Here is a 26,725-nt window from a genome sequence, read left to right as displayed (position 1 = left end):
TCATACCTCTTGATGGATTTCCATCACAGCAGAAGACTTCCTGACTGTGGTTACAGTGTGCAGCCTAGACACAGGAGAAGGAAAATGTAACTTAACATATATACACACACACACACATACACATACTGTGTATGTATCTCATAGAAGGCACATCTACCAAGAAGATTATATACACAAGACTAGAATTAGAAAAGAAAAAAATAATAATTCACTTTAAAATATTCAAAATCAAGAAATCCCTTGAGTGGAGCTTTCCAAAAACAAGTCACTTGTTCATGGCACATTTCCTATGCCCCAGTGAGTTTCCCGTCCTTAGAACAAAATTCATTGCCTCCTTATCGACCTGCCAGTCAGTTGGCCCTGTAAGTTACCTACAAAGAGTGTTCTTTGGAAAGACAGCATTCAAACTAAGGTAGTCAGGAGAGGTTTATTAGAATGGCAACACCAGAATTTAGGGCTTTGTTTTCTGTTCTATATCGTTACTAAAATACCAGGAGAGTAAAATGTCTTGGTTCTTCACTATGTACCCCCAGTAACATTTGGTCACTTATATTGCATCTAAGATTGGTCTAGCACCTGAAGTCTGGTTCCCTTGTCACTCAGTGGTCTTTGTGTAGGTTGGGGGAGAGGCCTCTGACTAAGGGAGCAGCACTCTCAATGTTTTTCTTTCCCAGGTTCTGGTTCACTGGCTTTCAACTGGCTTTCAACACTGGCTGGGTCCTAGAACCACCTGGGAGAATTAACCAATGAAACAAACGAATGAAGCTTGGGCCAGTCTAGACCAGCTGAAGCAAAATCTTTGCAAGTGGGTTCTAGGCAGCAGTTTTTCAAGGTTCCCTACTTGACTCTAACCCACAGTCAGGGTGGAGAAACACTGTTTATGAAAATACTGGAGACTATATCTGGATACCCAAATGTGATGAATAATAGTATTTCAAGATGGGCTCTTGGCCATATTTTTTGCTGCAGTTCATCAGCTTTTACCAAAATCTCAGGGGACCCAATTTAGGGGGGAAATATGAGTTAACTTTTAATGAACTATAAAAATTACTCAAAATTTATTTCCACAATCTCATATTCAACACATTAGCTTTTTTATCTGAATTCAGAATACTTCCCAAGAGGGTCTCCCATTATAAGCAAATTCATTTCAGAGCTCAGAAGAGGAAAAAACAAGACTATCAATTAATCTAGGTTAATTTGATTGAATTGTTCTGGTAGTGCATTAACCACTCTGGACTGGCTTCAGACCACTTCGCCTCATTCTATCCACTCAATACTACCCACTTTCTTAGCTCCTTAATAATTGCGAAGATAAACAACAATAAAAAAATGGATTTTTGCTTCTTTGGAAGGTTCTTTCCTGAAAAAGATCCTTCCAAAAATCAGCAACTCATCACCCCTCTTCAACATTCCAAATTTGAAAATCCAAGGGCTCCTTCCTGTTTAAGCCCTACCACCCACCTGCTTTTTACACTGAAAACTTCGAGACTCTGGAGTAAGGAAACAGCACTTGTCTTCCTCCAGCAAAGTAATTGTTGTATTTCACAGAAATGGCTAATGAGAGCAGGTGAACTGAACTGATTCTTGCCTGGCTGGCTTCTCCAAAGGTCCGCGGCCCCAAGTCACTGACTTCCTCATAAATTTCTCCTTTTCATTATTGAGCGTTGAATATTTATGTGCTGCTCACACTTGAGAGTTAATGTACAGAACACAGAATCAGTCCAAGGCAAAATTATGAGGTAGGTAAAATTTGCCATCAGCCATTCCTGTCAAATTCCCATCACCTCTTTCAGAGGAAGAAATGCCCATTATTTTCTCCCACAACTGCTCTATTAAAAATACTCTCTCTAACCTGCATTCATAATAAAGTATTAATAGTTGATAAGGGCAAAGTGTTATTACTGCCAAAATAGATGCATTTTAGCATTTGAATTTATTCAATTCAACAGAAAAGGCATTAACCACCAACAATGTGGAAGAAAAAAACCCAGTAACATTTGTTAGCTAGCCCTTTCCAAACACGCAGTTGGTGTAACTCTTACAGTTTCAAAAGATGGGTGTTGCAATCCTCTTCTCAATTCTAGGCTCTTAGTAGTTCATTTTCCCAGAGATATGGAAAAATAAACCAAACACTAGTCTTGTACCTCCAAATTGTATATTTCTTCCCCATACCACAACAGCAACAATATTTTTCTTTATGCGTTTTTATTTTTTTTTTCATTTGATCCTGTGCCCTAGATGGTGAGGAACCTAAAGGTCAAAATATTTGTCAATTGCTCAAGCATAGGGAAAGAACATCTTCTCCCACCTAGTTCTACCTTTTGTTCTCTTCAGTTTCCTAATTAATCAAGAAAAATAGTATGGAAAAATAACTACATATCTACTGAGTAAGAATTAATAGACATCAGAGAATCTGAACCTTTTCCACACCCCTCACCTCAGACCATGCCCCCAGGTGTCTGATCCACATTCCACCACTAAGACTGGCCCTGAATGGACACAAGGCCCACACATCATCCTCAACTCTTTACTCACCCTCGCCTATAGGAAAAATTGTGGCTCCCCAAACTCACTTGTTCATTTTATAGCAGAAAGAGTGTAGATTGTTTCAAAACCCAATAGACCTGTTTAAATCTCTGCCCTGCTACTTCCTGGTTGTGTAAGCACAAACAGCTCACTTAACCTCACTCGCACCTCCATTTCCTTATCTGACAAAGAGAAGGCACGATAGGGGCTCCTGTGAAAATAACATAAAGAACCTGACAGGGCGCCTGGGTGGCTCAGTGGGTTAAGCTGCTGCCTTCAGCTCAGGTCATGATCTCAGGGTCCTGGGATCGAGTCCCACATCGGGCTCTCCGCTGAGCGGAGAGCCTGCTTCCCTTCCTCTCTCTCTGCCTGCCTCTCTTGTGATTTCTCTCTGTCAAATAAATAAATAAAATCTTAAAAAAAAAAAAAAAGAACCTGACATGTCACCTCCTTTCTCTCCTTCCTTTGTCTGCCCAAATCCTATACTCATAGCTAATGGTAGAAACATCCCAAAGAGGAGAATTTTTTCTGTTGTGAGAACTTAATTTTGAATCAATGCCATGCGGAACCATGCTCTTAGAGTAAAATGGATTTGGTCCCAGATAAGGAAGAGTGAGAAATAGTGGCCACTCAAATGGACATAGCTTCCTATCTTAGTTACTCCACAATTAAAAATGGAATTACTTTTCTCATTATCTACCCATGACTCCCAACCCAATATATCTGATGACTTGATTTCAGGAATTTTGATGAACAGAAAATTCTCCTTAGGCTACTGTTAAGTGATGAGCTCTAACCCTAAACAGATAGTATATCAGAGTGGCTTGAACCCCACAGGATTCTGAAACAATATTATTCATTTCTGGCTTCTGAAATTTTACCTGAAGTCTTCCAAAGATTTCTTCTTAGTTGCTTTCAAACCACCAGTTTGGCAACAGGCAAATTTATAATCAATGACCTGGTAAATGATGGGGTTGTACATTGCTGCTGATTTTGCAAGGAGGGTTGGCACCACAGAGAGTTGTATGGGGATGGAGTCTGGCCTTCCAAAAGCTGACCACACAGAGACCACCGCATAAGGAATCCAGGCAATCAGGAAGCCAGCACAAATCAGCATTGCTACCTGGTGAGAGAAACCAGTAGAACAGAGTCAAGATGCCTGGTGGAAATGATGGGTGGGAGGAGGAATAGTAGCCCATTAACACCCAAGAAAGTCTATTATTTGTCCATTTACCTCACCTGTAGGAGACATTTCTTATGTGGACTTCAGAGATGTTTAGCCAAAAGAAGTTATTACGATGACTTATCCGATTTACCACATCCTATCCATTCTTCACTCCAGAAGTTGAATGTACCAAAAGACCCAAAGTTTAACCCTAAAAAAGCTGTCAGATTTTACATTGGGTAGGAAAAGATGCTAAGAAGACATCCATGCTCCTGAAATTTCTAGACTTCCTAACCCATGTTGTTGGAAAATATGTTCCATCATATTTGGTACTAGATATAAAACATGTTCACCATGAAGAAATTTTAAATCACTTATTTGCCTCAGAAAAAAGAAGTTCTGTCCTTATTAGAAATTTTAATATGAATCTTCTTCAGAGATTTCTATTAAGTGTTACTTCTTTTGGTTCTTTTTCTCAAGTGTGAGGCTTGGATAATGGAAATTCATTAGATATAAAGTAAAATAGAATCACCAAGATTTAACTATAGTGACACAGTGGCATAAAGCAAGACTTTTCCAGAAAACGCTTTTCTCTCACACAAAATTATAATTACCTTAAGACCCTCTTAACTTTCAAATCAAAGAATAATTAGAAAGAGGATTTTAAACACCCTTACTGGTTTCTCGCCATCTGCAAACCAGTCCCTCTACTAACGTAGCCCTAATTAGTACCCTGTAACTACGTACCTGACCCTATAGATTATCTCATTTGAATTCGACAATCCCTTTTAACCAAGTGCTTGGTGCCAGACACAAATGCCAGGTACTCTTGGGGACACCAAGACACCTTAGTATCTGGCAGTAGCCTCCTAGAATACAAACAACCACAGTAAAATGAAGAATAGAATTTAAGTACCAGCAGAGGAAGACCACATTCCATGGTACAGGGCAAATTCAGAACAGTTTCACGAGGGACATGGCATACAATCTGCATGTTACAAGCTGAAATAATGGAATAGTAGCAAGATCCGCATGAGCAAAGGCACAGGTATGTGTGAGTTTGTACAGAAATGAGCAAGTACTTGCTCCAGTCACGTATACGCTATAACTGGAACAATAGAGAAGATCAGTATGGCCCCCCGTGCAAGGATGATATGCTAATTTGTGAAGTGCTCCATATTTTTGAGAAAAAGAAAAGAAATTAGCAAGAAATTTACTTTGGCATACGTGAAAAGGCTAGAAAGAAAGATAATATCCTTGTATTCAGGGTTTTGTATAACTTGTGGTCGGACTTGTACTTAATTCCTTATGGTTTGAGGCACTAGTAGGTTTCCAAGCAGGAGACTTAATGAGAGCCATGTTTAGGAAGATTTACCTGTAAATTGGAGGTAGAAAAATCACTGTTCACTCATTCAATCAGCAAGCATTATGGAGCATCTCCTGTGCACTTTGTGTCAAGGATAAAGCAATGAACAAAGCAGGCACAGGTTGTTTAGGTTTGTTTAGGCAACAGTCTAAACAAGAAACGAAAGGGTTCTTCCTTTGAGTACTGACTCTGGCAAATGAAGTCTAAGCTTTGGTGTTTGTTTTAAACCTGAGCTCTTTCAGATCCTTGTTAGAAAAGGGTGTACTAACTTCGAAGTATCTTTATACCATTATCATTATTTTTCTGTAAGATAAATAATGAAATGACATTCAGATTAGCACTCCATGTAGTGGACATCTACTTTTGCAAATCCACTGTATGTCTTTCATTCCCTCGTAAACTTCAGCATCCACAGCAACCCTTCTACTCCAAGCTGTTGTGTGGAGCCAGCATCACGTGACCCAAGCCTGACCAGAGGACCGCATGCCTCTAGCTACAAGAACAAGAACAGGGATGGGCATATGACAAGAAAGAGCATCAGACTCATCTTTGTGATTTTATAAGGGATTTGTAAGAAAGGGGGAGTTTCCTTTTATCTCTGAGTTCCCCAAAACCCAGGAAAGATGAAAAGATGAAGCTGTCTGAGACAGGCACCACTTCCTCTCCCCATATCCTCTTATTTAAGAAAGAAAAGAACAGTCTTCCCAACGTAAGGGTCATGACACGCTGGTGTAGAGGATACAGGATAAGGAATGTTTTATTAGTAATAGAGCAACAATATTTATTCATGCTTTTTTTGTCTTAGAAATCCAAGTGGCTGAGTTCTTTTATTACAAAGTCGTTTCTATGCACATGCATTCCAATTTGCTTTCGTGAAAGCAGAGCTATTGCATGCAGGGAATGGTCCATAGGCCTATTTGACCTGCGGAACAGCCTATCAGGGTGTTTACCCTGAGAACCCCACATGTGTGGGCTGTGTCAAGAAAGAAGCTTGGAAAATCCACCATGTGTCTCGGGTTATGAAATTCCACCGAAGAAGTTCAAGGCTCATCTCTAAAAATTAACTGCAGCTGAGACACACCTCAATTATACCCATTTCACTCCATTTTCCAAATAGAGTCTAAGCCTCAAGGAGATGAATGAAGTGAGCCCAGATCTCCTTCTAGTCTTGATGCCCTGGGTCAGGGTCCTGCAGCCCTGCTTTAGGGTCCTGAGCCAAAATTCTTACCTGTGCTTAGTAGCTATCAACCAGACCCAGACCACACATGCATTACTCCCATTTGCTTGCTTGCTTTTCTGCCTCTCTGCAGAGGGTTATGCAGGAGAAATTGTATTTCATTTGGTCTGTGTGACTTTTGTTTGTAAATGGAATGGATGCCTCAAGGCTCAAAGTGAGGGTCTTTTTTCTAAATCCCCAAATAAACAATAACTGTATAAATAAAACTTGCTTTAACAGATGTCTGGGAACTTAACATAGCACCATCCTTTCTCTTTGATGACTCATGTGATGATTTCACAGTATCTCAAAAGTTGTTTTCTGTGTTGCTGTCAAAGTCATTGACAAAAAATAGATTAGAACTTAGTCCATAATATTTTCTAACATTCTACATATTTTCTACTTTTATGAGAGTGTGCAGTGGGGAGAGGAAGGACTTCAAGCATTTGTGCTACATTATCCTTTTTAAAGGGACATCAGAGGAATGCCTAGGTGGCTCAGTGGGTTAAGCATCTGCCTTCAGCTCAGCTCATGATCCCAGGGTCCTGGGATCAAGAGGATCCCTGCTCAGCGGGGAGCCTGCTTCTCTCTCTGCCTGCTGTTCCCCATGCTTGTGCTCTCTCTCTCTGACAAGTAAATAAATAAAATCTTTAAAATTTTTTTAAATAAAAGGACATCAGAGAATTAACCATGCTATGGTTTTTAAACACATGGCAAATGAATAATCGTGGTTTTTTTCTGAGTAGGATAAAACTAAATGCTTTAAACTGAATGATTAGAAATCGAGTTTAGAGCAGAAAACGAGATAAAAGCTTAGATCTAAAAGCACTACAGAATATTACTTATGTATTCAAAGTGAATACAAAGTTAACATGAGATTCATTTATTTTTTACAATCTTCTCCTGTTAAAATATACTCCACAAAACATTAAAATATTAAATATTAAAGGCATTTTAAGATAAACTCCATAAAAGTTACAAAACTTACATATTACACTTATTTTCCCAGTGTTTTCTAGTCAAAGTGGAACATGTTTAATCTTTCATCAGTCTGTTCTTTCTTCATTTCTGAGTCTGTCCTCATTTTCATTTTCCAAAATTTCTATTCCAGATATCTTTAAACCAGTTCTAGCACAGACACCTGTACCTGTCAACTTTTTCTAAGTTGTTTATTTTTTAATCGCTTCACTTGTACCACTGCCTTTTAGTTTACTGGAGAAGCAGGAAAACTTCAATTCTTAAATTAGACAATTTTTGTGGGAGGAAATTCACAGAATATGTGCTTTGCTTCTACAAAAGAATCACACATCTGCAACCCAGTTAACTTTAAATATATCTTGCAGCAGAGCACTAAGGGATATCTGTATGTTCCAGCTATAGTTCAAGCTGGCACTAATTTAAGCGTCGCATAGGCAATATTGTCCATAACTGATCAATTCTAGTGAATTGATCAATTAAAGCCGTAATAGAACAATGGGACTGAAAGTAAATTCTCCAAATTATGTAAGGCTCTGTCTTTGGGCCCAATTCATCTGAACCATTCCAGCAGATACAGTTCCCAAGAAACAAAGTCCTTCCCTCTGTCTGTGCTGAGACAGCATGGAATAGTACAAACATCATGGGTAGAGTTACTTGGGTTTGGATTCCAACTGTGGTTCAACTCCACCGACCAGTGTGAGTGAGACAGTGTGAGTGAGAACCCCTGGTTCTCTAAGAGCTGGCCTTTCAGTTCCTTGCATCAGGCTCCTTTGCTCGGCTATGAGTAGGTCTTCAGCCGATGTTTGGAGCTGTGCACTACCTTGGATAATGAAATGGATGAGAAGAGGACATGAAATTGATGTAGAAGTGAAGCCTACAAGGAGAGCCAACAAGATGGAATAAATTCCCCACCAGTAACAAGATTCACCAAATCAGTAGCTTGTCTACTAAAAACAGGATATTGCAGTGGCTGGGATGAGACAAAGTCACAGGAAGCAAAATCACTATGTGTGTGCATTGAGAAAATGGCAAGGGACATACAATTGACCAGAACATAGGGATAAGAAGAACTGGTTTTCCTATCTTGAGTCTAGCTGGCAAGCATACAGATTTGCTCCCAACAAATTAAAAAAAAAAAAGAAAGAAAGAAAGAAAAAGATATGAAAAGATGATAATGCAAGAGTAAAGGCCAGTCATGAGGCCACTACCCTCCACATGCAGGCAGCCCACCACTGACTGACATCACCAATGGCAAGGAGGAAGGGGGTGACTTAGCAAGAGTGACCTACCTTTGTTGGCCCTCAGTTCCTGATATGTATAAAAATAAGGGTGATACTTAGCCTTCACACCACCTTTGAAGAAATAAAGTAATTTGACAACTCTAAGCAAGTCTAATTTGAGTATCTTCCTTCCTTCTGGTTTATCAATAGAGTGACAACTAAGGCCAACTCTTCCAGAACCCTCATCATGCACTTAGAAAGAAAACAATTCTGAGAGCTTTGTTGTGTCTACTATCATGTGAGCCCTGGGGGTGATCCAAGTAGAAAATATTAATTTGCATTTGGGAAAAAAATAGACCTGGAAGAAGGAGGGGTCTGCACTTCCCCACTGAAATTTTCTCGAATCTTAAAATACCACTCTTCTATAAACAAGCAAAAGCTTGTTTGAAAGGAGAGGATGTAAATTGGGTCGTGTCACTCTGTACATCTGTGTTGCAGGGTTTGGGTCTAAAACTAAACACAGCATTCCCCACTGAGGCAGCGGCTGGCTTAAAGAACAGGAGATACAAATCTCTAAGTACCCGGCTCAAAAAATGAGGGAGACTTCAATGTTCATTATAAGTGAACTAAGCCCTTAAAGTGAGGAAATTGCCACTCAGTGGGGAAATGTACTCAGGTAGAGACCAGGAGGTTTTAGCATTAAGAGCTATTGCCATCAACCCTTTAACGATCCAACCAATCTAGCCATTTTTATACAACCTGAGAGTTGTATAACTTAGACAGATAGAAGATAACTTAGACAGCATTTAGTTCCCTTCCCCCACCTCCTTTCACAGGTGAGAAAACCAAGACCCAGAAAGGTAAAGTGGTTCATCCAAGGTGAATCAGTCAAGATTCGGAGTTGCAAGCAATAGAAACTGACTTCAGCCAAGTAAGACAGAAAAGGAATGTGTTGGTTAGGACAGAGCATCCTTGGAAACACTGGACTCAGAACTGAGACCAAGCAGACAGAAATGATGCCCAAACCGATGTCCCAAACCAGCTCTGATGCAGAAACCACTGTGCTGCAGCCATGCCCCTGGGAGACATCTCCCTGCCCCTCTGCTGGTATCACTATCCCTGAGACCCACTGGCTGGAGCCTGGGGTCACAGCCATACTCCACCCACATAGGAATCTTGGAAAGTCCATGACTGGTCCTTCAGTACCTTTTAAATTAGGAGTCAGCCTTTGCTCAGACATATTGCTCCTCCGCTCCACTTCCCCAAACTCAAAATGTTGGAAATTCCTCAACACAGAAATTCCGAACACTGAAAGGGGTTCAGCCACTGACAGCCAAAATAAATAACAAATGTCAGCTATGTGAGACTCAGTGGGCTCATGGCAAAAGTGGCATTTACCCCAATTTGGAATTCTTTCCTTCAACAAATACAGATGTAACATATATATTTATTTTATAGATTTTTTTATATTTAATTTATGTTAATATAATTAATTATATAGTATACGATTTATTTCATATTATAATGTTTAATGTATCACGTTTGAAATATTGTGCTATGTCCTAGGGACACAAAATGAGTGAAATAATATGGTTGTCACTCCACAGGCCTTACTGACCAATGCTAAAGCCAGATACTGGGCAAATAATCACAAAAATAAGTGTGTAATCATAAATTAATTATAAATTATGGCCAGTTATAAGAAGAAATTATAAAGACAGCATTGCCCCATGATGATAGGAAGCTCTGAATTCAGTTTGGGGAACACTTTTCTGGGAAGTGGCATTTAAGCTAAGAACACTTATGAAGAACCAGAGGAAATGACTTAATTGGTTTTAAAAAATCAAAAAGCAATGCAGTTCAGCTTTCTCACAAACTACCCTTAGAGTCCTCCCAGGAGGTTCTCTGAAGATGTACCTCCAATAATAAATTGACTGGATGGCAGTCAAAGAGAGGAATCACGGGAGGAAAGCAGAGATTTACATTTATAGTTTTTAAAAAGATTTCACCATCAATGTGAAAGAACACAGCAAAACAAAATGCCTGCCAGTTACAAAAGAGACAGAGGAACTCGAGCCAGGGGTCAAGGGACCACTTAACACTCATCAAGGTAATTAGATTAACTTAATCTACCCAATTATGTATTCATTATAGCAATCTTGATTAAGCCTCTAGTAGGCACCAAGCAGTGAGGCTCAGAAGCAAACAGGACGTTTAACACTTGAGTTCACCTACCCACTACTTGCAAAGAAGGACAAGGGTGTGGCTCAAAAAAGTGAACATGTCAAGTGCTCTGATGGCCTATTGCAGAGGGACTTGAACTAGCCAGGGTTAATCAGGAAGGCTTTTTGGTGGAAATAAAGGAAATTCAGAGAAATCCGGATGCCCAAAGGATCTAGACACTGCTTGTAGACATGGAACTCACAGATAATCTATTTGTGCTAAATGAGTTAAGTATTGGGTACTAATCCATACAACATCATAATATTTGGAAAAATTAGTCTATGCTTCTGGTATTTTCTTCCTGTGACTCCACCGCCCTCCTCATCAAAGCAGAAGGAAGAGTGTTCACTGCATTGTGTGAAAATTTTTTCAAGCAGAAATACCCAAAAATGTAAAACACTTATTTCTCAGCCTTGTGAGTTTTAAAATAGAAATCTGAAACTTACAGGAGGGAGAATATTTGAGAGAAAGGTGTTTTGCATATACAAAAAATGACATCAAGTACCCACAGCCAGAAACATGAAGTAGACTGTTTAATTAATCTTACTCAATGGGAACAAATTTAGCAGGATGCACATGATTACAGGTTTCCCACCCTAGGTGGGTAAAACGGTCTACAGCTTGAAGGTGAGGGAGGACCTCAGAGAAGTTCACAACTGACCTTAAGAAACTGTATTGTTGCTACTCCATGGAGCAGAGCATAGGGGGCCAGGGATGATGCTGGGGGAGCAAGAGACCCGAATGCATTTGGGGATCTCAGAGCAAAAACCTTGCTTCACAGGGTCCCAGCCAAGCTCCCAACATATTGACGATGAGTTGCAGTCAAAGGACAGGGAAGTAGCTGGAATTGCTGATGAACCTGAAGAGGGTTTCTGGTTGGAGCAAAAAGGATGCAAAGTGACCCATGACAACTGGTGACTGAGACTGGGAAGAAACTTAAATATCTCAGGAATACCAGGGGCAAGAAATGACAGCAATCAAATCAGGAACCCCACCCACTGGTACCATGAGATTATAAAAGCCTCCCTAGAATTTATACATAGCCCTGGGAGACAAGGAAGACCCCAATTCAACCAAATTTATCCTGATTATTTAATATTAAATTTGTTTTACAAAGTTAAATGCAGGCAAATGAAAAGGAGATGATACCAAGTCATACAAACACAAAGAGAATTTTTCTCTGCTTGTTGGTTTTTATTTCTTGAGCTTTTTTTTGCATACCTCTGTTAGCAATCTGTGAAGTTTAAGCCTGGTACAAAAGTTTACAAAACCATCATTCTTAAAAAATTAATTCAAGGGAAACTACAAAGCAGAGAGCTATTTGTAGGTGGGATGTCGGTTTTCGGGTGGATAAGACCAGACTAGCAAAATACAGGCCAGATAATAACCCAGCTGGAAATCATTAGAGTATCCAGAAAAGTAAATGATTTTGACCCCAGAATCCACGGAGGTGGCCTTTAAGTAATAAGCTTTTAGACCAGACTATTCTAAAAGATCAGAAGCACCAAGAGAATAAGCAAACTGCCAATCCTGAGAGGTAGCTGAATGGAGAAAAAACTTCCTAAGACTATGAAAAGGTCCAGTGTGAGGTTGTTTTTACTCATTTTGACTCAGTAGGAAAAAAATCAAGACCAAAATTAAATGGTAATTAAAAATATTTTAAATTTAGCAGAGAGGATGCCAAAATAGAAAGTTGTGATTATCAATGTGTGTTGAATTTTGATTTATGTTTTTTGCATAAGTATTAATAATTAGAAGCATTTTATATTCAGGTTATTTTAATATAAGTTTTATATATACAAATGAGATACAGACATACTATATAACATAAATATGCCATATAGACATTATATATATTGTATATTATATATAATATAACATTTAGTGTATGTCAGAAGAGGATATGTATAAAATAAAATCATACATATAAATGCCTACACTTTTCATTTAACATCTGTTTGGTTAATCTGGACTGGTGAGCCTTGCTATTTGACCTATACAGTCCAGACTGTGTCAAGGAGACTGATAACCACAAAGCAAGTTAAATGGTGTGTGCCAAGTTTCACCTTGTATGCAAAATGAGCCTTAGAATCACTCACTAAACAAATTACCCACTGTCCAGAATACACAAAGAACCAGCTGCTAAGGTATTTATAAAAGCTAGCTGTGGGTTGAGTTAGGCAATTCAACTAACAGGAGCGCAGATGATGAATAACACACTCAGAGAAACTGGAGAAGGCCTCATGGAAATAAGGATCTGGACTCATTGATCAAGACCATCAAAATGTCTTGAGGCTAAAAACATTGGAGGGCAGCAAGGGAGAGGAAGTTGTATGATATCTCAGCAGCTTTCTAGTATGCCAAACTGCAGGACGACAAGGTAAATTCAAATCCACCTACCAGTGTGAGGGACATCACGTCCTTTGCCTGGACACACTTCCAGAAAGAACTGAGAAGGAATATTTTTATTATTTTTGCATTCGCCCTGTTCCTAGAGCAGTATTTGGTTCTGAGTAAGGTTTGGGTTAAATGTAATCCAAATTTAACTTGGATTGATTTATTTGGATTCATATTTTTTTTTTAAGTCATAGATAATAGCTAAAAGGAGAGCTGGAAATGAGTTTAATTCATGACCTTGGATTTTATGGAATTTTTTTTCTATTTTATAGTCAGGGGTAAGATAAAAAGCAGATTGTAATTCCTGATCTTGGGTTTTTGTCCAGGTAGAACTGCTCTATAATTAGATTGTGAGTATAGATTTAGAGTATTAAAGACTTCCTTGGAGCTTTCTTTTACTCAGCATAAGGTCAACTGGAACCATCAAGACTCTATAGCTCACCCTGTGCAACAAAGACATCCTTGTACCATCTCAAAACATCTGCAATGTGAAGAGAGGAATATTACTAGAACAAAGGTGCTGACTTACTAGAAGTGATCTCGGGTCTTCAAAGTAGGAAGTAGCGTGAAGGTGGGAACTCGATAGTATGATTGATTTAGATACCAGAAGGAATGGTTAGAACTTTGATCTACATTTTTTTTTTATCTTTAAAAGTAAAACAGAAGTTAGGCATGCTAATGTTAATATCAGGAAACAGTTTGATGGTATTAGCTGCATGTCATTTATGTTGAGGTATATCCTGGAAATTTTTTTTTTTTCAATGTAAGGGTAAGACAAGATGATGGTGGAAAGGTCACTGTCTTACACTTTCCCAGAATTTCTAAAAGTTACAAGAGAATGAAGAAACTACAGTTTACTTAACACCTATGCACCAAATGATAGAATAACATGTTTTATCTCATTGAATCTCCATCACAATCAAAGGAGATAGATGTTACTGTTCTTGTTGCACAAGTGAGAAAATAGAAATTCAAAGAAGTTCAGTATCTAGGTCTAGACACAAACTGACAAGTGTTGGTGATGGAATGAGAACCCTACTCTATTCTCAAATTGTGTGCTCCTTTCCTCACATAACAGTCTCTAAGGAGCTGTAAATTCTGAAACTAGCATTGACCAAGGGACTCGACCCTGCAGATACTTCCCTTGTATTAAGACAAGATGTGGGGGCACCTGGGTGGCTCAGTGGTTTAAGCCGCTGCCTTCGGCTCAGGTCATGATCTCGGGGTCCTGGGATCGAGCCCCGCATCGGGCTCTCTGCTCGGCAGGGAGCCTGCTTCCCTCTCACTCTCTCTGCCTGCCTCTCTGCCTACTTGTGATCTCTGTCTCTCAAATAAATAAATAAAATATTAAAAAAAAAAAAGACAAGATGTGGTAAGCTCTTATTCTGTAATGTGAGCTGGCAGAATGTTCCTAACCACACCCACCAAAGTCCATACAAAACAGTACAGATACTGTGAGGCATTTTATGATGCATAAAAGTTACTATTTTTATGACTTAAATAATTTTTGAGAACCAAGAATATCTTATTCAATAGAGAGAATAAGCTTCTAGTAGATCGACCATACAAATTCAGTAGATATTAAAAGTGTGTGTGTGTGTGTGTGTAAATGAGAGAAACAGTGAAAAGAAATATTACAAAGGTTTAGATAAATAATAGCAAAGTGCAGAAATACATAAAGAATAGAGATTCTAAGTTCACCCAGTCCAAATATTCCCTATCCTCTTTGCCCTATGAGGTTTTAATTGATTAGAAAACCCCTCTGTAAATTATTACTGTATTACCTTGGTCAGTTTCATTTCCAGCACATGGCTGCTATGTATCCGACTGTCGAAATGAGCTACTTCTTTAGAGGAGGACTTAACCTTAGCAATGATCTTCACATAGGAGAACACGATCACAGCCGTTGGGAGTAAGAGGCAGAAGAAGAGGATGTTCAGGATGAAAATCTGGCCACCCACGGAGGCCTGGGCCAGCCACCAGTCCAGTGTGCACGAGGTTCCGAAGGGCTCAGGTGCGTAGTCCCCCAGACCTACCAAGGGCATGGTGGTCCAGAAGGAAGCATAGGCCCAGATGACTGCCAGGCAGATGTAGGCGTGCTTTCTTTTCAGCCAAACCCCTGGAGGCAGAAGAAAAGCATTACCGGGATGTAATCTGCCCTACACCCAAATACCTCCCCTCGATATGTCAAACTCCACATCCAAAGAGTTATTCCATTGGATTCTGGGAGAAGTGGTCAGACAACTGAATTCTGAGGGAGAGTGGAGCGAAGGGAGAAAAGTTCCAGAGCATGGGCCTTTTTCCAAGTGAATAAAATCAGAAGTGCTTTCACAGGGAAGGTTTCCATAGGCACACAGGAGCCTTGGGAAGGGTAAGTGATAAAAGCTGAGGAAAGGGAACAGTAGAAAGAAGGATGCCAAAGACAAGGAAGGAAGGATCTAAGAAAGCATCCAGTATGACCTTTGAGATCCTATCCAATACAAGGCCAATTGGTAGAACGGAACGCCCAAACCCCCAAAAGTATGTATTATTGGTTCATCCAAGGTGGACTCCTTTGGGGAAGGTGAGAACTGATGACACATTGCTTGCACCTTTCAATACCCTTCTCCCTAAAAGCTTTCATGCGTCTCATCTCATTCATCTTCCTAAACGCTTGTCAGTGGGGGTCAGTGGACCACAACCATGACAGAGTGCTGAGATATTAAAGTGACTGACCCTGCTTTGTGGGAGCAGGTTTTGAATCTTCAAACGTGACAAACACAACTGTCATGCTCACACAGCCATACCAAGAGAGGTAGAGAATCTAGGTAGGTTGCATCACGTTCTGCAAAAGTAATTCTGTGAAAATACTTTCAGGAAAACAAAAAATGAGCTCTAGGTTTTTCAGAACTAGTTTCCATCAACCAAAAGAGAATTCCAAGAAGAACTGGTGTAGTCATCTAAAAAAAGCTATAGAACACTAGCGATCACTTTCCAAAGTTTACCATAACCACCCAAGACAGGGAAGCCTGATCTGGTGCTGCAGCCTGCTTGTGGAATTACCTCCATACTCCACTTATCATCTCACAGAGAAAGGGCCAGAGAAGCAAATCCTTACTGCCTTGATTTTAGAGTAGCAGACAAGAAATATCAGAACACAGTCAACAAAAGCCAAATGGACTCTTCAACACAGACACAAGGCCTGCTTCCACTCAGAGCCGTATGCAGTTTAGGAAGTCAGTAGGGTCTACTTCTTCTTGTTTCTAGTGTTTGACCTTCTTCATGTACCCTTTCTAGATGCTCACATTCTTAGCAGTAAAATGGAGGAAATAAGAATACATTGCTTACAGGTTTTGATAAGCGTTCAAAGAAATAATGCAAGGCCTGATTTGCAAACTACAAAGGACTACATTAACACAAATTTTTACTCCTATGTTTGTCTCAGCACTAAAAAGAAATATAGATTGTATCTATGCTCTATGGTCTCTTTGTTTTTTTTTTTTTCAAATACATGGCATTTTGCATCAGAAAATTCAAATTTCTCAAGCCCAATAAGAGAGAGGTAACAATCATGTAGCGACAATATATATCAGTTCCTGATTATCCATTATAATGGATAAAACATTGGCACGGATAATCACATATATTTAGGGGAATGTGCATATGCATACGTATAAGCATTTATGGTTAGGGTTACTTGGCGAGGTGTTGTATACTTACATTCGAGTATGGTGAAATGCTGTCAAGTACAGGAGGGAGTAGATTAGTAGATTGGTTCTGTGTTGCTCCAGAAGTCAGAACTAGGACCAATGGGTGGAGGTTACTGGGAGGCAGTTTTGTCTCAATATAAGGAATAACATTGTAACAATGAGAGCAGACCAATCAGAGAATGGGCTGCCTTGTACAGTAGTAAGCTCCCCGTCACTGGTCACTGGAATTATTCAAGAAGAGGCCAAATGGCTGTCTGTCAGGGATGCCTTAAAACAATTTATCACATTAATGGGAGAAAGGTCTCCATGTTCCCAAGCGGTCTTCTAATTCCAACATTTTAAGACACTGTGTAGAGGGTTGAATCATGAGTCAAATCAAATGGTGAAACCATTCTATTAAGGTTCAATCTTAAAAGAAGATGGAAATATATATACAGTTCCCATATAGAGTGATGCCCTGCAGCGGTTCTGGGGGTGGGCAGTATCACCTCTTTAATGGACACCAAGCCTAAATTCAAGGAAATATTTAAAAAGCAGTAACATCAAGGCATTCCTCAAATATCCCCAGGAAGTTGAAATTCTGCCTTCTCATCTATAAAATCTACATTTATGATCTACTTGATGTGACCAAAAATAAGTTGATAGTAAATATAGGACTCTGAAGTCATCCAGGATATACATAATTGAATATTTTTTTATATTTTTGGAAATTCTGATTTAAGTTATTTCCATTGGAAGTGTTAAGCTGTTCAGAAAAAGAGATGCAAATTTAAAAGGAAAAAAAATGAGTGCTAGTTTGCGAAGATGATAGTCCATGACCTTACCCTCCCCTGCATGGTTTCCTTGGAGTCTGGGACTATAAACTTTTAAATATAAAGGAAAAGGGACGCCTGGGTGTCTCTATCAGTTAAGCATCTGCCTTCAGCTCAGATCATGGTCCTGGGGTCCTGGGATTGAGCCCCACATCAGGCTCCCTGCTCAGTGGAGGGTCTGCTTCTCCCTCTCCCTCTGTCCCTCCCCCTGCTGGTACACTCTCACTCTCTCTCTCTCAAATAAATAAATGGAATCTTTAAAAAAAAAAATGCTTTAAAATATAAAGGAAAATTCCACCACATTGAGAGTATGAAGTTGACTTGATGCTTCCCACCTCAGGCTCCAGACCATCCTCCATCTCCATGGTCACAACTGTTCTGATCAACAGATTAACAAACAGAGCAGCGTTTTCCAGAGAGAGCGGATACTATTCCCTGGGTGCACCGGGTTCTCAATATGAAACAGAGGGACCCAAAGTCTTCTCCTTGGGATTCAGTAAGTTCCCAAAACCCCAAGAAACAAATGTAATCAAAGTTTATTTTAACGTTGTTATTATTTAAAAAAACAAACAAACAAAAAAAAAAAACAAAAAAAACCTTGAGTCTGAAAACTTTTTTATAGCTGGCTCTCCCCTCATCAATGCTTCTAGTCACTCATCTTCCTACCTACAATACCACAATAAGTGTGTTGACTGATATTTCTGCATGTGTCCTTTCTTGCCAGCACCTGCACGGCTTTCTAGCTTGGAGCTGGAATTTTTGGAATTCCTCATCTCTGAAATCACAGGGAACCTGAGGCCTAAAGGAGGATCAGAAACATTTTTCTTATAATTACACTTACCATGTGGGGAACGAGCTAAAATATCTTGGGCCTGACATCCTTTCAGTGCATCTTATTTCTTTGTTTGCATGGCAAAACATGGTAGAAGCTTACACAGATTATACAAGGAAATGATGCTTGCCAAAATCATTGTAGCCAAACACCAGACATTCCTATAAAAGTGGTATTAAAAGAAACCTACATCGACACAGGTTCAAATTTTAAAACTTAAGTTAGAACAAAATAGGCTCTAAATAGAAATACCCTTGGTCTCTTAGGTTATTAGCAATCTTTGTTCATTTCCTATCGGTACAATATTTTACAGTCTGACAATCCACTAGTTTTGACTATCAGGGAATGAGAAGCCTTCATACTTACCATACGATAAATAGCAGATTTTCAGATACCGATCCAGGCTGACAGCAGTCATGGTGATGAGACTTCCACAGCCAAAGAAAAATCCAGCCCATCCATACCAACGGCAGCCAATCCAGCCAAACACCCAGCGGTGGCAGAAGCAAGAGATGATCGTGAACGGTTTGCCTACAACTAGAGCGCCAAGCGATTTGTCAAGGGAAATTCCCTCTAGTTAAAATTACCCACCTGCTTCAACTCACTGTTGAGTCATATTCTATTCAGACAAGAGATAGCTATTTTAGTTAATGTTGGGTTTAATCTGATCGCAACCAGACCCAGATTTCTGGGATTTAAACTATTCCTCAAAACAATAAAACAAGACAAAGTCAGACAGGAAGACAAACCATAAGAGACTATTCATCGTAAGAAATAAACTGAGGGTTGCTGGAGGGGAAGGGAGGTAGGAGGTAGGGGATGGGGTAACGGGGTGATGGACATTAAGGAGGGCACGTGATGTGATGAGCACTGGGTGTTATATAAGACTGACGAATCACTGGCCTCTACCTCTGAAACCAATAATACGTTATATGTTAATTAATTGAATTTAAATGTAAAAATATTGAATTGGAAATAAATAAATGAATAATGAATAATAAAAAAATAAACTATTCCTCAGCTTCTGTTAGTGTTTTTGTGTTTTTTACTTTCTAGAAAACATGCGTCTACTCTAATTCAAGCCCTGCACCCTTCATATTCAGCTATTATATTTAATCTTCACCCTCCTGGAACGGAATGTGCCGAGGAAGCTCTTCATGAGCTCTGTGTGATTGATCAATCAATCTATCTATCATAAGGCTCCTTTAATTTATTTCCTTAAGAAAACCAAGTAACTGATACCCAGAGGTGCCAGCCCTGCCCCATCCCTCCCAGGTGTGTCCCTTCTTCAACAGACAGAGGTACAAGTTCCTATTAGTGCAGTCAGGTAACACATATTTCTCAAGTGACTTCTGTAAGCCAGACACACATCTCCCCTAGTTTGTTTAGTTGTCTAGATAGCGTGTTTCACACTCCATCTTGCTGGACTGTGCACCCCCTATTAGGGCTCCCTAATCCCAGTGGCCTAGCCCGATTGTCAGTGAGGAAACTGAGTATAAAAGGACTATTTCTTATTCAGCAAATAATTATTCAGTGCCTCTTATGTAACAATCACAAAGCAAGGTGATAGAGGACAAAGTGGAGGTCGAGAATGACAAATGTATTTTATAGTACAGAGGGTAGATAAGAGAAATACATAATTTATAATATAAGATACGACACTATGGCATGATAATCATTAGTCCTGAGAGGAAAAATGAAGTGGAAGGAGATAGATAATAATTGTTGTTTTATATAAGGGGATCAGGGAAGACCTCTCTGAGAATGTGACATTTAGGGAGATGTCTAAATCACCGGTAGAGATCGCAAACAAATGTCTAGAGGGGAAATATTCTAGGCAGAGGAGACACAAACTCAAAGCTTGAGCTAAGTGTCAGCTGTGTGGGTGCTAAAAGCAGCAAGAGACAAGTGAAAGTGACTGGGATGGAGTGAAATTAGTGTCTGTTGTGCCTGGGACTATTTTAAGCTTCCTTCTGGAATGGAACCTTTGGTAAACCTTTGGAATGTCATTTAGAATGCCTCTCCCTTCTTCACTTAATAGAATGGTTCAGAACCCGGCTGCACACTGAAATCACTGGAAGAGTTGTTTTGTTCTCCTTTGTTTTTATTTTACTTTAAATATCAATTTCCAGGACTCTAACCTCCAGAAAGTCTGATACAATTTATCTGGAACAAGCTCAGGCATCAATATATTACAATATACTTTTTCTTTTTTTTTTTTTAGCTCCCCAGGTGATTCTAATACATATACACAACTGCAAGCCACTGGTATATAAACAACAAATATTAGTTATATAGATGAAATACACCTGGTCTCTACCATGTACTTCAAGGTGCTTAAAATGGAATATAGTTGACCAAGAAAAAAAAAAAAACAAAATAGACAAAAATGTTTAAGGTTTATTGGACTGGAAAATGTATTAGAAATACTCATAGTTGAGAAATGATCTGGGTTCATTAGCAAAAGCTATCACATGGAAGAAAATGCCTTCTTGCTGAATTACTCTGAAGACATAGGCAGAATAAGGAGGTGGTTTGTGCAATTCTAGAGAAGATTTGCTTGGTGGAAAGCATTTTCAGTGTATCAGAAGCACTAAAGAATTTTTATTCAAGCACAGACTAATTCAGCCTTAAACATGAACCTAGTATTATTCGCTGGTGAAGGATGTGGATGGAAATGGCAGGCTTCAGTCGAGCACTTTACGTTCAGTACCAGGGAGAGAGCCGTCTGGGCTCAGCCGGGAAAGCGGACCCGGAAAGCTATCATTCATGTTGCGACACCGCCATCGTGTGGTCATTTCTAAAATGGCAGTCATTGTGATGCCTTGCAAATTGCCTGCGGTTCCTTTCAGCGGTTTTCATCCCAGGAGGCCTGACACAATATGCTTCTCTTAATGTCAATGGGCATTTCCGATAAGAGCTCTTGATATTTAAGCCTGTCCATACTGAGTAAAGCCTCCCCAAGTAACGAAGACCATGCAGACCCTCAAGGGCAACACTTCTGCTGGTGATAAACAGTGATTCGATAGGTAGAGGCTTCTTTATTGAGCCTTGTTTTTGGAGATTGGCATTGGCAGAAAAATCCACTTATTAAAGGGAGAAACAAATGTCAAAAAACATTTTAAAAGGGACGTTTTAGATGGGAAACTGCTAAAAAGTTTCCAGTGGAAAGAGGAGTTGCTGTGCACTGTTCACACTCAATTTCCCCAAGTCTAGTAACTTAAGACCATACTCCAAACAGCAGGATTTGGGATCCAAAGGCAAGTTTGAGTGTATTTAGACAACCTTGGGACTTTATAGATGAAAGCAAAGGGAGGCTACTTATCCAGAATCCTTTATATTTATAAAAATGAATTATAGGTAAAGAGAAATTTTATTCTAATTCTTCCTTGGCAGGGTTATCAAAGAAACCAAAGAAGCAATAAACCAGTGGTTTCCAATTTTGCCTGCACATTAACTTACCTGATAATACCAGCTTTAAATATCCTGATGCCCAGATAATATTCTCAACCAATTCAATAAAAATTTCTGGGTATAAAATCCAGCCATGAAGTTTTTGCTTTTCTGTTGTTTTGCTTTGTGTTTAAGTTCCCCAAGTGGCTTTTTTGTGCATCCAATTCCAAGAACGACTGACCTGGAGGCTTTCTATGCTTGCATTTAGTCCTGAAGCCATGCTTCAATGTACCAGCAGGTCAACTCTCCCATCGTCCTAAACTCACCTCTCAGACTGTCTTTGCCCATCATTTAAGCTTCAAGACCTAGCCCCTTGGTGTTTATTTTAACAGAGTCCCCTTGTGTGGCAAGGGTGTAAAGGAGCCCAACACTGTGATCTGTATGTTTCTGTCTTCTCAATGATTTAGCCAGTACATTTTGAGGCTCAGCATTAAAAGGTATCATTCATCATTCCAAATTGTCTCCTTGGTATCTAACATGCTCAGCACACAGAAAAGACTCGACGAATGGTAAAAGGATGAGCTCTTTAAACTGACGACACTCTGTTGACTTACCACAACCTCTGTAAAGATGATTGGTGAAGGGAGGAGTGAAAGGAGGCAGGGGAGGGGTGATCTCTGAACCAGTGGAGACTTTAGAACGGAGCACAGCTCAAACTCCCCAAAGAAGAAATGGTTGCATTACCTGAAATGCCCAGATCACAGATTGCTAAATTGATAGTCATTATTTCCGCAGGTCTCAGCTTCTTCTTTCGTCTAGAAGACATATAAAGGACATACCCGTTTCCAAATGTGGACAGAATCCCTACAAGGAAAAATATAAATTCCCATCGTCAGCACTAGGATTTGGAGTTCACTCAGATATGAAACACTTCTCAATTTCAAAAATGGACACCATAGATTTAGAGGGTAGTGAGAGGACTCTAAATAAAAAATCTAAATTAAGAAGATGAAGTAAAAAGCATGAGTTGCGAGTGACAGGTGAGGGATGGGTTGCCTCCAAACGGATAGGAGTCAGGGATTATAAGACTGAACTTACCCAGAAAAAGGAACTGCTAACTTCCCAGTGAAGCTCAGGAGGAGGTGGGAATCCCCATGGTCAGTTCTTGTACTGGCCCCCAGGATGGAGTATTTCCTCCGCCATTTTTACCGAATATTGGCTCTATAGAACTCCCTCCCTCTAAGAAGCAGGGTTAACCCCTTGGCTCTTGGTACACTCTGAAGCTGAAGTGACCCCAACCAGACAAGGTGCTTTCACTATCACTGTGGACTGCTGAGGGAGCACCAGCATTCAGGAGAGGTAGAGGCCAGACTGGGCTGGCATAACCCCCTGAGAGGAAAGGGTCATCTCCTGGAGACACATCCCAGGACATTTTGCCTCCTGAGGACACATGGACGCTGGGTGTCTGCAGCTACTACTGGACTAGGTATTAAGGGGAAGTAGGTGACAGTGGCTAATACGGGCTCTCCCCTCCCACCAAAGGGAGAGAAAGCGACCCTCAACCCACCAACCTACCAATAATAGTATAAATGTGTTCCCACTTTTTTATATCCTTTTATTAATGACTGATTGGCTTTGGCATTACAATGATATTGTTCAAAAGTTCTTACAAACCCAGTTTAAATCCAAAAAGACCCAATCCCTACTGACTTTATTTAAGAAAAGAATACACCTACTTCCATAGCTTAACATGTAGAGTAGATTTCTTCAGGAATTCTTGCTTCATAGTGTAGCTGTGTATAAATGAGAATCTGGTACAGCTGCCTTTAGTAGTAAGGAATAAGGAGAGTATTAACAGGAGAAACCCAGATTTTTCTATTTTAATTTCTACTTCTCCACCACAATTCATTTTGGGGGCAAGGAAAGAAATGTGTGTTTCGCCTGACGGTATGAAACCACCAGGAATGAACTGCATTGTGCTTTTAGGAAATTATGAATCCCTGGGGTCAGTGCTGCCTAGTGGTCTGTTAAAACCTCTTTCGCTTTCTTAAGACAGAAGAGGAAAAAATAGAAGAGATTACGGAGTTCTAGAGCAAACCAACTAACATGAAACCTGTGTCTCAGTAAAAGAAACCAGCTAGCAAGGCACACTGGGAAATTAATGTGAAAACATGGCTTAAGGAATTTGGAACAAATGCCTTCTACTTTGTATTCAAGAAGTTTGAGAACAATAAGCATACATATGTAATTGATACACAAAGCTCCTTTAAATACCCTTTGTCTTCCTACTTCTCTTATGAGAATATTGATTTTCTTACTTTTCCTTTCTGAAATTATCTCTATTATGTTTCATAAGGCTTTACCCAGTGCCCAAAGCATTATCAAAAATAGTCAACTCTCTGTGAGCTGCCAGTAGATGATTCCCAGAGACAGTTGTAGGGGATTATCAAGAGAATGCAAACATTCTTGAAGATAGTTAAAGGAAAGCAAGATTAAGAAGCTAAAGGCTAAAAGCAGGGGTGGGGGTGGGAGGGACATTTTTTGATTATCAAAATCCTGAATCTTTCTAGGAATACAGAACGATGAAACCTCACATATAGACTATTAGTTGACCAAGTATCTATAGTAAAAGACTTGAAGGGTGGATATGGGTCATAATTTATTTCTCCTCTATTCCAAACTCAGATGTATCTTTTCATCCTCCAGTTTTCCTAAGACTTCTGGTATTTAACAAAACTCACCAAGAATATCATTCCACTCTGTTCCCTTAAAAAGATATCTGGGCATCTCCCCATACCTATCCTAGGAGGGGTAAAAACCAGACATAGCACCAAGTCCAAGACTGCGTCTAGATGAATCCAAATCCCTCCAAATGACCCTGGCCTCATCTGAATGACCTTCTGGAATATGTCTTTGGCTCCACCCCATCTCCCTGAGTTACCTGATGTTCCCTTTGTTTGGGGACTCTTTGGGGACCTATTTTTCTAGCTTCACCTCAGCCCTGCCCATTTGAATCTAACTCTGGATTTTCCTTCCATCCCCACATGCAACAAGGGAGCAATTTTCCTGATTCCCCCTCCTCCCAGCCTCGTTGTCTCTCTTCCTGAGATCTCCCAGGTCAGGGCAGGGAATGGACCGTGATCCCTCTCCCTCTTTTGTTTATCCGGAGTGCTCCTTTTTAACTCAATTCTTGCAACTGATTGAGACAAATTCAATTTATAAGATGTCAATTTTTCCACTTTTTCTGATAATTGGAAGTACTTCTGTTAAATGAAAATGCAATGTGGGTTTTACTACCAGATAGTCCCTGTGCAGAAAGAGACTTTGCCCGTTTTGTTCACTGCTGTATCCCAGAAACTTAAACAGTGGCAAAGAATGAGCACTCTATAAACACTTGTGTTTGAAAGGACACGAGAGTCCATTTATAAGAAATAGAATTTAAATCAGTGTCATAATTGCTAATCATAAAACCAAGGACCCAGGGAATCCCTTTGCAGTGAAATTTCTGATTCAATCTCATTAATTGCTTTTGCCTCAAGCACTGACCATAGAGGTATCTCCAGACTTTTCTAATGATATTTGCTAATTTCAGGAGGTTAAATGAAATTCTTAGCCCGTAATAAAGAGATGAAAGAGAGGGAAGGAGGGAGAGAGAAAAGGAGAAAGAGAGAGGGAGAGAGAGAAAACTTGACCCAAATCTGAAAAGATTAAAGGCAGACACACCTAAAGACATAACCCACCTGTGCACTGGTTACCCAAATTTAAAACAACAGTTTTAAATTTAAGAAGTTTTATGCTCGAACTCTAATCACCTAGACTAATGTTGTCCAACAGAAATACAACGTAAAACAGAAATGTGAGCCATACATAGTTCAATTTTTTTCCAGTAGTCACATTAAACAAAGTAAACATAACACTAAATTCATTTTAGTAATATATCTAGCCTTATAGAGGCAAAACATTACAGGTTTGACGTGTAGTCAACTTGTTTTAATTAGTCGTGAACTGTCTCCCAGTATTTTCGCTAGGGCTAAGCCTTCAGTGTCTTGCATATACTCACACTACAGCACCTCTTTTGGACAAGTCACCGTTCAAGTGCTCGGCTGCCACACGTGGCCATGGCATTGGAGAGCATAGTCTGGAAGCAGGTGCACCATGTTTTGGACGATGCACAAATTTTTGACCCTGGGCTGACTCCCATTTTATTACCAGTATGTTTTTTCAACTCTCACCAAACTCACTTAGTGATGCCAACATACAGCAACTCTCCTTTCGGTGCAGTAAACTTAATGTGTCCATTGTGACCACAGCCTGGGGACAGTTTCCTCAGTTGTGACAGGAGGAGACTGAACTAGATGATTTCTAAGGTCCGTTCTGAGCTTATCATCTTATGATTATATTAAATCTTATGATTATATTAAAAGCATTTTTTATGTAAAAGCACTCTATTTAAATAAGATATTAACATTAGTTTTGTGATTCAGAAGACAAACCTACTCTTAATGTAACCAATATAGTCCCAGGATAAATGATTTTGCTGTAAAATTTCTTTGATTATTGAGGGAATAGCCATCACTAATAATAAAGATCACCAAGTCATTTCTATGAAACATTCACTGAACCCTGCAAAGTGGCCCCCATCTTCTACCTTCCTCCCACTCTCCACCCCCAGTCAAAACATCTATGTGAGGATGTGAATCCTTGTGCAAAATCAATATATTAGCCTCTGAATTTTCTAGCTGCAGCACTTGCACAGAAAAATTAAGGAAGCTTACCAATTATTGTTAAGTAAAAGCCAGCCACTAGATCCGCTTCCCAGGAAAGTTTGGAAGCAAAGGGGTCCCCTTCTCGGAGGTAGTGTGGCAGGTGCTCATCCTGGGGCAGGGCAGTGTGGTTTAGTGCCAT

The 26,725-nt window shown here is 39.7% G+C and overlaps 1 protein-coding gene and 1 non-coding gene across 2 annotated transcripts; one reads left to right on the top strand and one right to left on the bottom strand.

Moving 5' to 3' along the window:
- Positions 1–26,725, bottom strand: OPN5 (opsin 5). Its single transcript, XM_046004225.1, has 6 exons — positions 26,596–26,725; positions 22,565–22,684; positions 18,794–18,964; positions 14,879–15,213; positions 3,411–3,652; positions 1–64 (listed from the first exon to the last, which is right to left on the bottom strand). Exons 1-6 carry the CDS (start codon positions 26,723–26,725, stop codon positions 1–3), a joined length of 1,062 nt encoding a protein of 353 aa, XP_045860181.1.
- LOC123942888 lies at positions 4,775–4,878 on the top strand. The gene has a single exon (XR_006818518.1). It is a non-coding gene; the product is annotated as a U6 spliceosomal RNA (small nuclear RNA).

This window comes from Meles meles, chromosome 5 (assembly GCF_922984935.1).
Source record: "Meles meles chromosome 5, mMelMel3.1 paternal haplotype, whole genome shotgun sequence".
Lineage (NCBI taxonomy): Eukaryota > Metazoa > Chordata > Mammalia > Carnivora > Mustelidae > Meles > Meles meles.
This window is presented reverse-complemented; position numbering and strand designations above follow the sequence as displayed.